The sequence below is a fragment of the Capricornis sumatraensis genome, chromosome 20 (genome assembly GCF_032405125.1).
Source record: "Capricornis sumatraensis isolate serow.1 chromosome 20, serow.2, whole genome shotgun sequence".
NCBI classification, from domain to species: domain Eukaryota; kingdom Metazoa; phylum Chordata; class Mammalia; order Artiodactyla; family Bovidae; genus Capricornis; species Capricornis sumatraensis.
In genome coordinates, this window is record NC_091088.1 from 69,075,325 (window position 1) to 69,089,485 (window position 14,161).

General features: G+C 46.8%; 2 protein-coding genes and 1 pseudogene across 2 annotated transcripts in view; all 3 read left to right on the forward strand.

Annotated features, from left to right (window-relative positions):
- The window catches only part of LOC138097115 (zinc finger protein 805-like), a 724,976-nt gene that overhangs the window by 153,644 nt on the left and 557,171 nt on the right, over positions 1-14,161 (forward strand). The gene's annotated exons all lie outside the window — the stretch shown is intronic.
- Positions 552-1,517, forward strand: LOC138096127 (olfactory receptor 6Z7-like). The gene has a single exon (XM_068992208.1). It carries the CDS (start codon positions 552-554, stop codon positions 1,515-1,517), a length of 966 nt encoding a protein of 321 aa, XP_068848309.1.
- Positions 10,051-11,024, forward strand: LOC138096128 (olfactory receptor 6Z7-like; annotated as a pseudogene).

The following is a 14,161-nucleotide window of genomic DNA, read 5'->3' on the forward strand; positions in this document are numbered from 1 at the left end:
ATTTGATACGCCAGTTTTCTCTCAATTGCTTCACTTAGTTTATTAAAACAACCTAACTGGCTTTGCTGGTGGCTCAGTGGTAAAGAATCTGCCTGCAATGCAGGATCTGCAGGGGATTCAGTTTCAATCCCTGGGTCGGGAAGGCCCCCTGGAGGAGGAAATGGCAACCCACTCCAGTATTTATTCTTGCCTGGAGAATCCCAAGGACAGAGGAGCCTGGTGGGCTGCAGTCCATAGGGTAGCAAAGAATCAGTCAGGACCGAAGTGACTTGGCATGCAAGCAACTGGAGGCAAGTGTTATTTTTCCAATTTTCAGTTGGCATAGTTTGTGTTAGGACCTAGAGTTACGACTGAGAACAAGCAGAGTACCCAAGATGTCTGCTTTCATGGATCTAAAGTGTCTTTCTCTGTAACAGTCAATTTCCAAGAGAAGTTGGGCAGCTAGTTCACTAGGGCACCCACACTCTGCGAGCGTCTTCCTAACACGTGTATCTATTTTTATTTATTTTTTATTTTTTACTATTGTGCCTCTGCAGAAAGCAGAACACAGAATGTCCACAAACTTTGTCTCTCTGCAGACGGAGAGGTCCCTGGAGTTGGGCAACATGACGAGGGTCCAGGAACTCGTCTTGCTGGGCTTGTCCACGAGCCCAGAAAGAAGGCAAGTCCTGTTTGCCGTCTTCCTGACCCTGTACCTGCTGACCCTCCTGGAGAACGCCCTCATCGTCTTCCTCGTCCGCAGCCACACCGAGCTCCACAAGCCCATGGACTTCTTCCTGGGCAACCTGAGCTGCCTGGAGCTGTGCTACGTGTCCGTGACCATGCCCAGCCTGCTCGCGGGGCTGTGGACGGGACCCTGCCACGTGCCCTTCCCAGCCTGCATGGCCCAGCTCTTCTTCTTCGTTTCCCTCATCTGCACAGAGTGTGCCCTCCTGGCCTCCATGGCCTGTGACCGCTACGTGGCCATCTGCCGCCCACTGCACTACCCGCTGCTCATGCGGCCCCAGGTCTGCCTGGGCTTGGCTGGGACGTCGTGGCTTGGTGGGCTGCTGGTCTCGGTGGTTAAGACAGCATGCATCGCCAGCCTGTCCTACTGCGGCCCCAACGTCCTCAACCACTTCTTCTGTGACGTCTCCCCGCTGCTCAACCTGTCCTGCACCCACGTGGCCCTGACGGAGCTGGTGGACTTCCTCTCGGCCATCGTCATCTTCTGCGGGACGCTGCTGGTCGCCCTGGCCTCCTACTCGGCCATCGGGGTGACAGTGCTCCACATGCCTTCGGCCGCCGCCCGGCACAAGGCTTTCTCCACCTGCGCCTCCCACCTGGTGGTGGTGGGCATCTTCTACTCAGCAGCCCTCTTCATCTACTGCCGCCCCAGCCGCGTCAGATCCATGGACCTCCACAAGGTGCTGTCGGTCATCTACACGGTGGCCACGCCCATGTGCAATCCGGTCATCTACTGCCTGGGGAACAGGGAGGTCCACGCAGCCCTGTTCAGAACTCTCCGCTGGACTTGATCCTGGTCTTGGGAAGTTAGACCCCTCCTCATGTCCTGAATAAAGAAAGCTTTTTCACTCTCCTCTATCACTCTCATCAAGAGGCTTTTTAGTTCCTCCTCACTTTCTGCCCTTAGAGTGGTATCATCTGACAGTCCCTTGGACTGCAAGGAGATCCAACCAGTCCATCCTAAAGGAAATCAACCCTGAAAATTCATTGGAAGGACTGAAGCTGAAGCTGAAGCTCCAATACTTTGACCATCTGATGCGAAGTGTGGACTCACTGGAAAAGACCCTGATGCTGGGAAAGATTGCAGGCAAAAGGAGAAGGGGGCTCCAGAGGATGAGATGGATAGCTAGCATCGCCCACTCAATGGACGTGAATTTGAGCAAAGCTCTGAAAGATAGTGGAGGACAGAGGAACCTGGGGGGCTATAGTCCGTGGGGTCTCAAAGAGTCCAACAAATTTAGGGACTGAACAACAACATGTTTTAATTTAAATGTTTCATGGTTCCAAATGCTATAATATCAAAGGCAAGTAAAATGCTGGAGAAATAGATTTCCCACCTGGTAGACATGAGCAATCAATATATACTTGTCAAGAGATACTGATTGCTATGGATTGACTATTGTAGCAGTCAATAGCAAACTCTGAGTTCCCCTTTGGAAAGGGAGCAATGTCCATAAGAAAGCAGGCCATCAGAGATGAGCTGTGATTGACTGGCAACTCACATGACTAGATGCTGAAATTGACTAGTAGAGGGAGAAAGGCAGGTTTAACAGCTCCATCAGCTTATTCCTAGAATGCTGACAAATATTTCCCCAGTCTCTCGGTGTCTTCCGACACGTAGAAATAGACAATACGTACAATGGCGTTCTTTACATCTTGGTAATAAAAAAACAGAAACAACTTAAGTGACCATCAAAAGTGAATGGATAAAATACATTCTCCTACATTCATCTGAAGCGAACACTGGGCTATAAAATGAATAGAAACAGGTTTTTAATATTCTCTTAAAAAATTTTTTTTTGACCGCACTCTGCAGTAGGTCGGACCTTAGTCCCCTCACCAGGGATCCAACCTGTGGCCGCTGCATTGGAAGACAGAGTCTTAACCTCTGGACTACCAGGGAGTCCCAAGAGATAGATTTTTATCTTTGATGTGCAAAGATATATCTTTGAGATATCTTTGAGATATATATGCTAAATGAAAATCATGACAAACAGCTATGGGTTTCATTCATTTTTTGTTTGTTGACCATTATTTTGATATAATTTCAGACTTACAGAAGAGTTGCAAGGGTGCTTAACACTCTGACATATTTGATGTGGTATTGTCACAAATTGTATATTCCTCCATTTGCTTACCCCCTTTTTCTCCCCATCACCTCCATTTATTTCTTTGAAAATGATTTGAATGTGGTTTAGAGACATTGTGCCCTTTTACTTATATATGCTTTAGTGTGTATTTCCTAAGAACAAGGATATTATTTTGCAGTCTGGAGCAGAGGAATTAACTGACTTCTAACCTGTACCTCTTTGAAAAGCAACTCTAGTAACTAGTGCTGAATATTTGTTTTCAGCTGTCTGTATATAAAATTTATGCACAGTGATACGCACAAATATTAAATGTTCAAGTCAATTTCTTTTTGACGAATGTGTATATCACCACCTCCATCAATATAAAGGGCATTTCCCCCAAAAAAGTTCCCTTGTACCCCTTTCCTGTTAGTTCTGCCAGAGGTAATCACTTTGACTTTTTTTTTAATCGTTGATTAGTTCTTACCTGTGCTAGAATTTCTATAAATGGAGTCCAGACATGGAAACAACCTAGATGTCCATCGTCAGATGAATGGATAAGAAAGCTGTGGTACATATACACAATGGGATATTACTCAGCTATTAAAAAGAATGCATTTGAATCAGTTCTAATGAGGTAGATGAAACTGGAACCTTATACAGAGTGAAGTAAGCCAGAAAGAAAAAATACAGTATATTAACGCATATATATGGAATTTAGAAAGATGGTAATGATGTCGCTATATGCGAGACAGCAAAAGGGACACAGATGTAAAGAACAGACTTTTGGACTCTGTGGGAGAAGGCGAGGGTGGGATGATTTGAGAGAACAGCATTGAAACATGTATATTACCCTTTGTGAAATAGATCACCAGACCAGGTTTGATGCATGAGACAGGGTACTCGGGGCTGGTGCACTGGGATGACCCTGAGGGATGGGATGGGGAGGGAGGTGGGAGGGGGGCTCAGGATGGGGAACACATGTACACCCATGGCTGATCCATGTAAATGTATGGCAAAAACCACTACAATATTGTAAGTAATCAACCTCCAATTAAAATAAATAAATAAATTTTTTAAGTAAAAAAAAAAAATCAAGTCCAGAGTAGACACTTGTTTGTGTATGACTTCTTCAGACCACAGTGTTTGTACCAGCAGCAACTGGAAACTGTACAAATATTTATTTATTTTGAAGATTTTTTTTAATGTGGACCATTTTAAAGTGTTTATCGAATCTGATGGAATATTGCCTCTGCTTTATGTTTTGGGTTTTCTTGGCTGCAATGCATGTTAATTCCCCAACTGGGGACAAACTTCTGCCCCCTTTGTTGGAAGCTTGGAGTCTTAGTCACTGGACCAGGGAAGTCCTGTCACAAATATTTCTTGGGCAGTAGAGAGGCTTAGGAGGGAGAGGAGATATGTGTATATACACAAAATTGGGACTGACTCTGGGTGATACACTGCAGAGGCCACCGCCACACTGTAAAGCAATTATCCTCTAATAAAAACAATTCTTGCTTATCAACTGCAGCTTAATGTGGACGGATGGTCTTACTACTCATGAAAAAATGCTCTGCTAGAATTGTGAACACACTACTTCTAAGTCTATTTTATTTGATTGCACAAAAGGGGAAAATAAAAATAATAAAAAAAACAATACATTGATAGTACTTCCTCCAAATATGCACCCTTCGTTCCAGGAATGGATAGTAGACCTACTTGGCGGGGAGTCAAAGGCGTAGCGGCTTCCCAGGTGGCTCAGAGGTAAAGCACCTGCCTGCCAGGGCAGGAGACGTGGGTTGGATCCCAGGGTTGGGAAGATCCCCAGAGAAAGAAATGGCAACCCACTTCAGCATTCTTGCCTCGGAAGTCCCATGGACCAAGGAGCCTGGGGGGCTGCAGTCCAGGGGGCTGAACAACAGTAACAACAGCAACAACAATGGCCAAGTCACGGCCCGCTCTGGGATCCCACGGACGGTAGCCTGCTACCAGAAGAAAAAGTCTTTCCCCTTAATAAGATTCCTTTGGGGTGCAAGACACTGGCTGGGTGCCTCGGAGACTATTTTGGACTTAATCCTCATGGCAGCCTAAAGGAGTCAGGGTTATTATCCCCCTACTGAAGATAAAGACATGAGGCTCAGACCATCAGAGCTTTTGTCAGAGAGAGCTTGAGTCAGAGAGAGCCTGGGCTACACCGAGATTCTAATTCCAATGCCTTTCTGTTAACCTGAACAACAGTATATTTACTGAGGCTCATGAAGTAAGTGTATTAGGTTGACGCTAGCAATAAACACATGGCACAGAGCACAAGAGAAATCTTTAGAGGACTCAAAGTAAGGCTAAGAGTTTTCTGTTAAATTTCCCTCCCTTTCTTTCTGTCTGTGTTTGTGATTTTGACTTGAGTTGCACAATGTGAAATGGATTTCTTATTGTGGGCCATGGTAAAAACACTAGATTACGCTGCACCTAGATTCCTTCATAGACAGGTGATAAATGAAAGCTACATCATACAGCATGTCTTTCATTCCTGATGCAGGTATTATTATCCTAAGTAATAGGCAAGCTGGGGGCTTCCCAGGTGGCTCAGTGGTAAAGAATCCACCTGCAACTCGGGAGACCTGGGTTCAGTTCCTGGGTCAGGAAGCTCCCCTGGAGAAGGGAATGGCAACCCACTCCAGGATTCTTGTTTGAGAAATCCATGGGCAGAGGAGCCTGGCGGGCTACGGTCCATGGGGTCGAAAGAGTCGGACACGACTGAGCCACTCAACAGCAGTAGCAATAGGTAAATCAGGCTTGGAGAGATTAAGAACCTTACAGTTAGGCAAAATTAGAAAAACAAATACCGTATGTTAAGGCATATATATGGAATCTAGAAAGATGGCTGATGAACCTATCAGCAGGCGGCAGTGGAGACGCAGAGAGAGCAGACTTGTGGACACGGCGGGGCAAGGAGAGGGTGGGAAGGACTGAGAGAGGAGTGCTGAGGGAGGTACACTACCACGCGTAAAGCAGGCAGCTGGCGGCAGGCGCTGCATGACACAGGGAGACGGGTGGGACGGGGCTGGGGTGGAGGGAGGCCCCGGACGGAGGGCATGTGCACGCTTACGACCGTTGTACAGCAGAAACGGTCACGGCATTGGAAAGCAATTATGCTCCAGTGAAAACTAACATACATGAGACTGCCATTTTGGTGTGTAGTTACACGAACTTTAACACAAGAAGGTCTTTTTTCTGCGTGACTTTTGTATAAATAGTGAGCAGATGCAAAAGAAACTATGCAACCCAGGAGTAGAGCATAAAAATGACAAAGCAGTGAGTCCTTTCACCCAGGGAATCAGCGGCACATCTAACATCATGCTCCTTTGCGGGGCTTCGCAGGGACGCTAGGGGTAAGGAACACGCCCGCCAGTGCAAGAGGCATAAGGAGGTATGGGTTCGAGCCCTGGGCCGGGAAGATCCCCTGGAGGAGGGCATGGCAACCCACTCCAGTGTCCTTGCCTGGAAAATCCCATGGACAGAGGAGCCTGGCAGGATACAGGCCACGGGGTCGCAGAGAGTCGGACACGGGAGCACGCATGCACTCCTTTATAGAAAGAGATCACAATTCACTTTTCAATTCTATTATTGGATACTTGGAATGTTTACATTCTCTTTTTTTTGCTAGTAAAATTGTGCTGCTATGAACATTACTCTGGAAATATATATATGCTTGGAACCAGAATTTCTGGGGCATAGTCTGTCTTAACATTTACTTGATAATGACAAATTGTTTTCTGAAGCTATCAAACCAATTCAGACCCCCAGAGGCAGCATATGTAAGTTTTCATTGTTAATCTTAATATTTTCAGAAGTTTGTCGTTTTCCCAATTCCACAGGTATGAAGCGGTACCTAATTTTGGTTTTAATTTCTGTTTCTTTGGTTCCTAATCAGGTGAGCATATTTTTATGTTTTGAGTGACTAATATTTTTTTGGTGAGGTATACATTCAGAACTTTTGCTCAGTTTTCTGCTAAAACACTTCTTTGCATATTAACTGACCAATTTCTATGTATATCCTACACAAGGATCCCTCCTAACTCATACATGAAGGTGAAGGTATCAGTCACTCAGTCGTGTCCAGCTCTTCGCGACCCATGGACTGTAGCCCACCAGGCTCCTCTCTCCTTGGGATTCTCCAGGCAAGAACGCTGGCGTGAGCTGGCATTTCCTTCTCACTTACGTATACTGCACGTATACTTTTTCCAGCTTGTGAATTTTCCTCTAATAGTCTGTGGTGGGCAGAATTCTTCAATGCTGCTAATTTTTAAAGATGTTAAAGTGTAAGGTTTTTGACTGTCCTCTTATCACAGTCTAAACCCCCGGTGTCATAAAAGAGATCTCCTTGTAGCTCAAACAGTAAAGACTCTCCCTGCGATGCAGGGGACCAGGGTTCGATTCCTGGCTCGGGAAGATCCCCTGGAGAAGGGAATGGCAACCCACCCCAGTGTTCTTGCCTGGAGAATCCCACGGACAGAGGAGCCTGGTGGGCTACAGTCCGTGGGGTCACAAAGAGTCGGACACGACTGAGTGACTACCACGCGATGTCGTAAAGGCCCGCCTCTGCATTGTTTTCTAAACTCTCAGAGGTTCGCACTTCACATGTGTGTTTTTAGCTCACCTGAAACTGATTTTTTACGTGTGCCATGTGATGCAGGGTTCCAATCTCTTTTTCTTTTTCTTTTTTTAAAAACACGTATTTATTTCACTTGAAGGTGAATTGCTTTACAGTGTTGTGTTGGTTTGCTGCACACCAGCATCAATCAGCCACGGGTATACATACGCCCCCTTCCTCCAGAACCTTCCTCCCAGCCCAGCCCACCCCTCTAGGTTGTCACACAGCACCAGTTGAGTTTCCATGGGTACACTAATTGTTTGAGAGCCATTTCTTGCCAAGTACATCCTTTTCCTCACTTATCTGCAGTAAAGTCATGTCATCAATCAAGTTTATATGTACGCTTGGTGTGCTTCTGGGTTTCACTCCATTCTGCTATTCTGATTACCTCTGAAACAATTTTCATTGGGAATTTTTTTAAGGTTTTTTTTTTTTTCTTGATGGGGACCATTTTAACGCCTTTATGGAATGTGTTACAATATTGCTTCTGTTTCAGGTTCTGTTTTTTTTGGCTGTGAGGCATGTGGGATCTTACCTCCCCGGCCAGTGATTGAACCCACACCCCTGCATTGGGAGGAGACGCCTTCACCACTGGGCCACCAGGAAGCTCCTCAGTGGGAGCGTTTACCACAGACATGGGAACACTGCGAGTCGCTTAGAAAGAGTTGGGGAGAGACGAAGCCACAGGGAAGCAGGTTTTGCTCGTGTGGATGGGAGAAATCTGATTTCTTCCCCTTCCTCTTCCTTCTCTATCTTTCAGCCACACTGGCCTGTCTTTTTTTTCCTTGAAGACACTGAACTCCTTCCTGACCTGTTTTTGGCAACTGCTTTTTCTCATTCCACTTCGAACACTCTTCTGCCAGCTCAATGCTCCCTCATCCTTTCCCATTAGTCAGAAACAAGCTCAGACGTCTCTACCCACCCCAAAGAAGTCTCCTCCGACTGCCCGTCCTCAAATGACCTCCTTCAGACCGTGCGGAGCATCCTGCTTTGCTTCCTCCTTGGCATGGAGCTGCTGAAATTCTGTATTTGTCTCCTGTGGGCCTCCTCCACTCCTCACTACCTAGAATGAGAATCTGAACACGCCCACTGGTTGATTTCATGCCCCTCATGTATAGTAGACACCTAATAAACATTTGCTCCTGAATACAGAGAATAGGGCTTCCCTGGTGGCTCAGACGGTAAAGACTCCGCCTACAAGGCAGGAGACCTGGGTTCGATTCCTGGGTCAGGAAAATCCCTGGCAGAGGGAATGGCAGCCACTCCAGTATTCTTGCCTGGAAAAACTCCCATTGACAGAGGAGGCTGGCAGGCTGCCGTCCATGGAGCAGCAAAGAGTCAGACGCAACTGAGTGACGAACACGTTCACACTTTTTTCAAACACATGATAAGTGATGCCAGAAATAAGTCCAAATAACACCATCTCTATAGCTCAGTCACCTAAAACTCTAAGTGAATTCCTAATATTAATGGTAGAGGCAAAGACCCCTTATTTCTGTAACTCTATCCTCTTGTGCAAGTGACACTGCCTACGGGTTTCAGTTATGTATATGAATTGGTAGAATAATGCCTGTTTGTGAAGGGTCATGAAAGTCCATTGATCTCCATGTGTTCAAAAAAATGCCACACAGTGTAGGAGTGCCTAAGCGATTCTCAGCACACGTATTTAGTGTCTTTCCTTAGAAAGACACTCTCTTTCTGGAAGGGATCTTCTTTAGAAGTATTCAGGGGAAAAGCTCACCATTGGTCTTTTTTTAATTCGTGTCTGGCTGCTCTGAGTCTTTGTTGCTCTGCGGGCCTTTCTGCAGCTGTGGCGAGCTACGGCCTCGTTGTAGGACACGGGTTTCTCATCGCGGTGGCTTCCGTGTTGCAGCGCACACGCTTGAGGGCATGCAGGCTTCAGCCGTTGCAGCCCATGGGCTTAGGTGCCTGGGGGCATATGGAATCTTCCCAGACCAGGGATCAAACCCGCCTGCCTTGGGAGGCGTCTTCTCAACCACTCGCCCACCAGGGAAGCCCATCTCATGGTCCTTTTTTAAAAAAGAAGCCATTACTGCTGGGCCTTCTGTCTAATAAGCATTTCCTCTAGAAACCCAACCCGCTTTAGGGGAGGACGTGTCTCACATTAAGGAACTGTGAGTCTTCCCTTACCGAAAATAGTGCAGACAGCTTCTGGGGTCCTGGGACATTTTTCAAAACAAAAAGAAAGAAATCCAATCCAGAAAACACCACTTAAGGTCATCAAATGTAAAGGAATAATTGTGCCTTGCGTTAAAAAGCACTTTCTCATCTATTTCCATGTTATCCGTAAGGACCAAAGATTTTGTGGGCCCCATAGCTTTGACCTCCATTTTACAGATGACATAATACAGGCTCATTCAGGATGAGTGTCCTCTATGATTACAGATGTAGCAAGTACAGTGTTAAGCTTCCTGTTTCCAGTTTTGCAATTTCCCAATTGCTCCTTGCTGTGCTCCTGACAACGGTCAGGCTACAGCAAAGCAGCTTTGCCTCAACAGCCGCTAATGGCATATGCTCTTCCTTGCTGGCCAATTTATTTCTGATGGATTATGGCCTCTAAGAGCCTGTTTCTTCCTTACTTAGATGGAGAGGGCTCTGTATTTGGGCAATGTGTCCGGAGTGCAAGAGTTTATGCTGCTGGGTCTGTCTGCCAGGCAAGGCGTGAGGGTCGTGGTGTTTGCCGTCTTCCTGACCCTGCACCTGCTGACCCTCCTGGAGAACGCCCTCATCGTCTTCCTCGTCTGCAGCCACACCGAGCTCCGCAAGCCCATGTACTTCTTCCTGGGCAACCTGAGCTGCCTGGAGCTGTGCTACGTGTCCGTGACCATGCCCAGCCTGCTCGCGGGGCTGTGGACGGGACCCTGCCACGTGCCCTTCCCAGCCTGCCTGATTCAGCTTTTTTTATTTGTCTCCCTCATTAGCACCAAGTGTGCCCTCCTGGCCTCTATGGCCTGTGACCGCTATGTGGCCATCTGCCGCCCACTGCACTACCCGCTGCTCATGCGGCCCCAGGTCTGCCTGGGCTTGGCCGGGACGTCGTGGCTTGGTGGGCTGCTGGTCTCGGTGGTTAAGACAGCGTGCATCGCCAGCCTGTCTTACTGCGGCCCCAATGTCCTCAACCACTTCTTCTGTGACGTCTCCCCACTGCTCAACCTGTCCTGCACCCACGTGGCCCTGACTGAGCTGGTGGACTTCCTCTCGGCCATCGTCATCTTCTGTGGGACGTTGCTGGTCGCCCTGGCTTCCTACTCAGCCATCGGTGTAACAGTGCTCCGCATGCCTTCGGCCGCCGCCCGGCGCAAGGCCTTCTCCACCTGCGCCTCCCACCTGGTGGTGGTGGGCATCTTCTACTCGGTGGCCCTCTTCATGTATTCCTGCCCCAGCCGCGTCGAGTCCACGGACCTCCACAAGGTGCTGTCGGTCATCTACACGGTGGCCACGCCCGCCTGCAGCCCAGTGGTCTACTGCCTGCGGAACAGGGGGTCCATGTGGCCCTGCGGAGAACCCTCCATCCCCGCAAGAGCTCCTCAGCAAGAACTGACATCTCCCGCTCCTGACTTGAGACCTTTCACGGCCAAAACACACACACACACACACACACACACACACGCAACTTCCAAAGCCAAATAGAAACCCAGAGGGAAGTATTTGCAATATAGCATACAAGGATTCTTTAGATAAAGGAGAAACATAGGAAGACTCGAGAGAAAAACAAAATGAAAATCGTTATGAACAAGCAGATTCTTGAAGGAAACGTGTAGGTGGCTGATAAACTACCCCTCAAATGTGCATCCTCGCCAGTAATCCAAGAAATGGGAATTTACTCCCTGCCCACTGAAAAAAAATTATGTAATATTTAAACTTAAGTACAAGTTTTTATTGTTACGTTGTGAAATTTGGAATAAACATTATTTTATTGAAAAATTTTGCAAATAATGCAAATGCCCACCAACATGGAATTATTTAAATCTTATTATAAGCTCTGCTGTGCTGTGTTTAGTTGCTCATTCATGTCCGACTCTCTGCGACCCCATGGACTGTAGCCTGCCAGGCTCCTCTGTCCATGGGGATTCTTCAGACAGTAATACTGGAGCGGGCTGCCATGCCTCCAGGGGATCTTCCCAATCTAGGGATCGAACCCAGGTCTCCCACATTGCAGGTAGATTCTTTACCATTTGAGCCCCCAGGAAAGCCCATGAATACTGGGGTGAGTAGCCTGTCCCTTCTCCAGGGGACCTTCCTGACCCAGGAATCGAACCAGGGTCTCCTGCACTGCAGGCAGATTCTTTACCAGCTGAACTACCAGGGAAACCCAGGACGTTATATAGACAGTGTGAAGTCACATGCATTCATTAAAGAGATTAAACCAGACACTGTCATGGGGAGATGGTAGGTTGTTGAGTTAAACATGAAAGAAGCAATATAAAAGTATGCCAAAGATTTGTAAAACAATGATAATAAACAGACTAATTGTAGTAGTTATTTAAGTTAATATTTGCCTAGAAAGTTGGTCCATAAAGAAGGCTGAGTGCCAAAGAATTGTTGCTTTTGAACTGTGGTGTTGGAGAAGACTCTTGAGAGTCCCTTGGACTGCAAGGAGATCCAACCAGTCCATTCTAAAGGAAATCAACCCTGAACATTCATTGGAAGGACTGATGCTGAAGCTGAAGCTCCAATACTTTGGTCATCTGATGTGAAGTGTGGACTCACTGGAAAAGACCCTGATGTGGGGAAAGAGTGAAGGCACGAGGAGAAGGGGGTGGCAGAGGGTGAGATGGCTGAATGGCATCACTGACACAGTGGACATGAGTTTGAGCACTCTCTGGGACATGGTGAAGGACAGGGAAGCCTGGTGTGCCACAGTCCCTGGGGTCACAAAGAGTCAGATATAATTTAGCAACTGAATGAAACAATAATGCCTAGAAAAAGGGCCTCAGTGGTAAGAACCTGCCTGCCAATGCAGAAGGCACAGGAGATGTGGGTGCAATCCCTGGATCGGGAAGATCCCCTGCAGAAGGAATAGGAAACCCACTCCAGTTTTCTTGCCTGGGAAATCCCATGGACGGGGAGCTTGGCGGGCTACAGTCCATGGGGTTGCAAAAGAGTCAGACACAACTGAATACACACGCAGGGGCTTAGAGGATATCTAGAAAGGGATCCGAAAAGGTGTTTATCAGTTATTAGCTGTGTTTTTAGGCGAGAGGCCTCAGAGCACTTGTATTTTCTATTTTATACATCTGAATATTTTGCAATTTTCTAGGATTACCTTTATAATTGAAAAAATAAGCATATTATAAAACAGAAATTCCAAGAATGAACTTCTGTAGAATGACCTACTCATCATACTAGCATATTTTTATTTTTATTTTAAGTAATAAAAATTCATGCTGACAGAGCCTCAAGAGAATTGATCATGTTCTTGTGTGGTTTGTGAGAGTTCATGTCAGTATGTTTTAGAAAGGCAGTTTACTAATAAATAACAAAAAGTCTTGAGAGTCTGGATGGCCTTGCATTAGTTAATTCTACTTTGGGAATTTATCCTGGAGAAGAAAGGGAACGATATGGGTGAAACTGACCTATTACAGGGCCTTCTCTGGTGGTCCAGTGGATAAGACTCAACGCTCCCTATGTAGGGGGCATGGGTTGAAACCCAGGTCAGGGAACTAGATCCCACATGCTGCAGCCAAGACCTGGTGCAGCCATTAAAGAAAACATTTTTGAAAAGCTGACCTACACTGTCACCTGTTCTAAACTGTTTGTGCACAAATAACCCAATGCTGCTGCTGCTAAGTCGCGTCAGTCGTGTCTGACCCTGTGCGACCCTATAGACGACAGCCCTCCAGGCTCCGCCATCCCTGGGATTCTCCAGGCAAGAACACTGGACTGTGGTTGCCATTTCCTTCTCCAGTGCATGAAAGTGAAAAGTGAAAGTGAAGTCGCTCAGTTGTGTCCGACTCTTCGAGACCCCATGGGCTGCAGCCTACCACTCAATAATTCATCCCTCAAAAGGCAGCAGAAATGCCCAATAAACTATGGCATAATGTTCCACCTCCAACTCTACTAAAGAAATGAAGCCCAAAGTAGTGGCATGAAAGCTGGTAGTGGAACATCTTTTAATATGCTCGCAGAACATTAAAAGGAAATCCTCTGAGGAAACGCAGTGTGGGACGTGGGGGCAAGTCACCCTCCCAGACAGCTGTGGGCACGTAGACTGAGGTTTTGTTTCTGGAAAGCAATTTGCTAATATTTATCAAATTTTGAATTCACGTGCACTTTGACACAGCTGTTACCGTTTTTGTCTTCATACTCTGGATTTTGAATAGCCTTGGATTCTGTTCGCCAAAATTTCCAGCCCTCTGTCCTCCAGGCTCTTTCTGCCTGGGTGGGATGATGTGAGTGGCCAGTCCTAGACCAAATCACTTAATTCCTGGCACTTTAATCTGGAATACGACCGGAATCATTCTCATACGTGTATTTTTATAGGTCAGTGTTTTAATCTTTCTGCGAGAAATCTGCAGAAGTGGAGATTCTGCGTCAAAGTGTAGGCAAAATTCAAATATCAGTTTGTTCTCCACGAGGGTTTCAGCAATTACCGCGTTTCAAAGCCACCTCAGCTGTTAGTTGCTCAGTTGTGTCTGACTCTGTGACCCTCCATGGATCCCAGGCTCCTCTGGAATCCCATGGAATTCTCCAA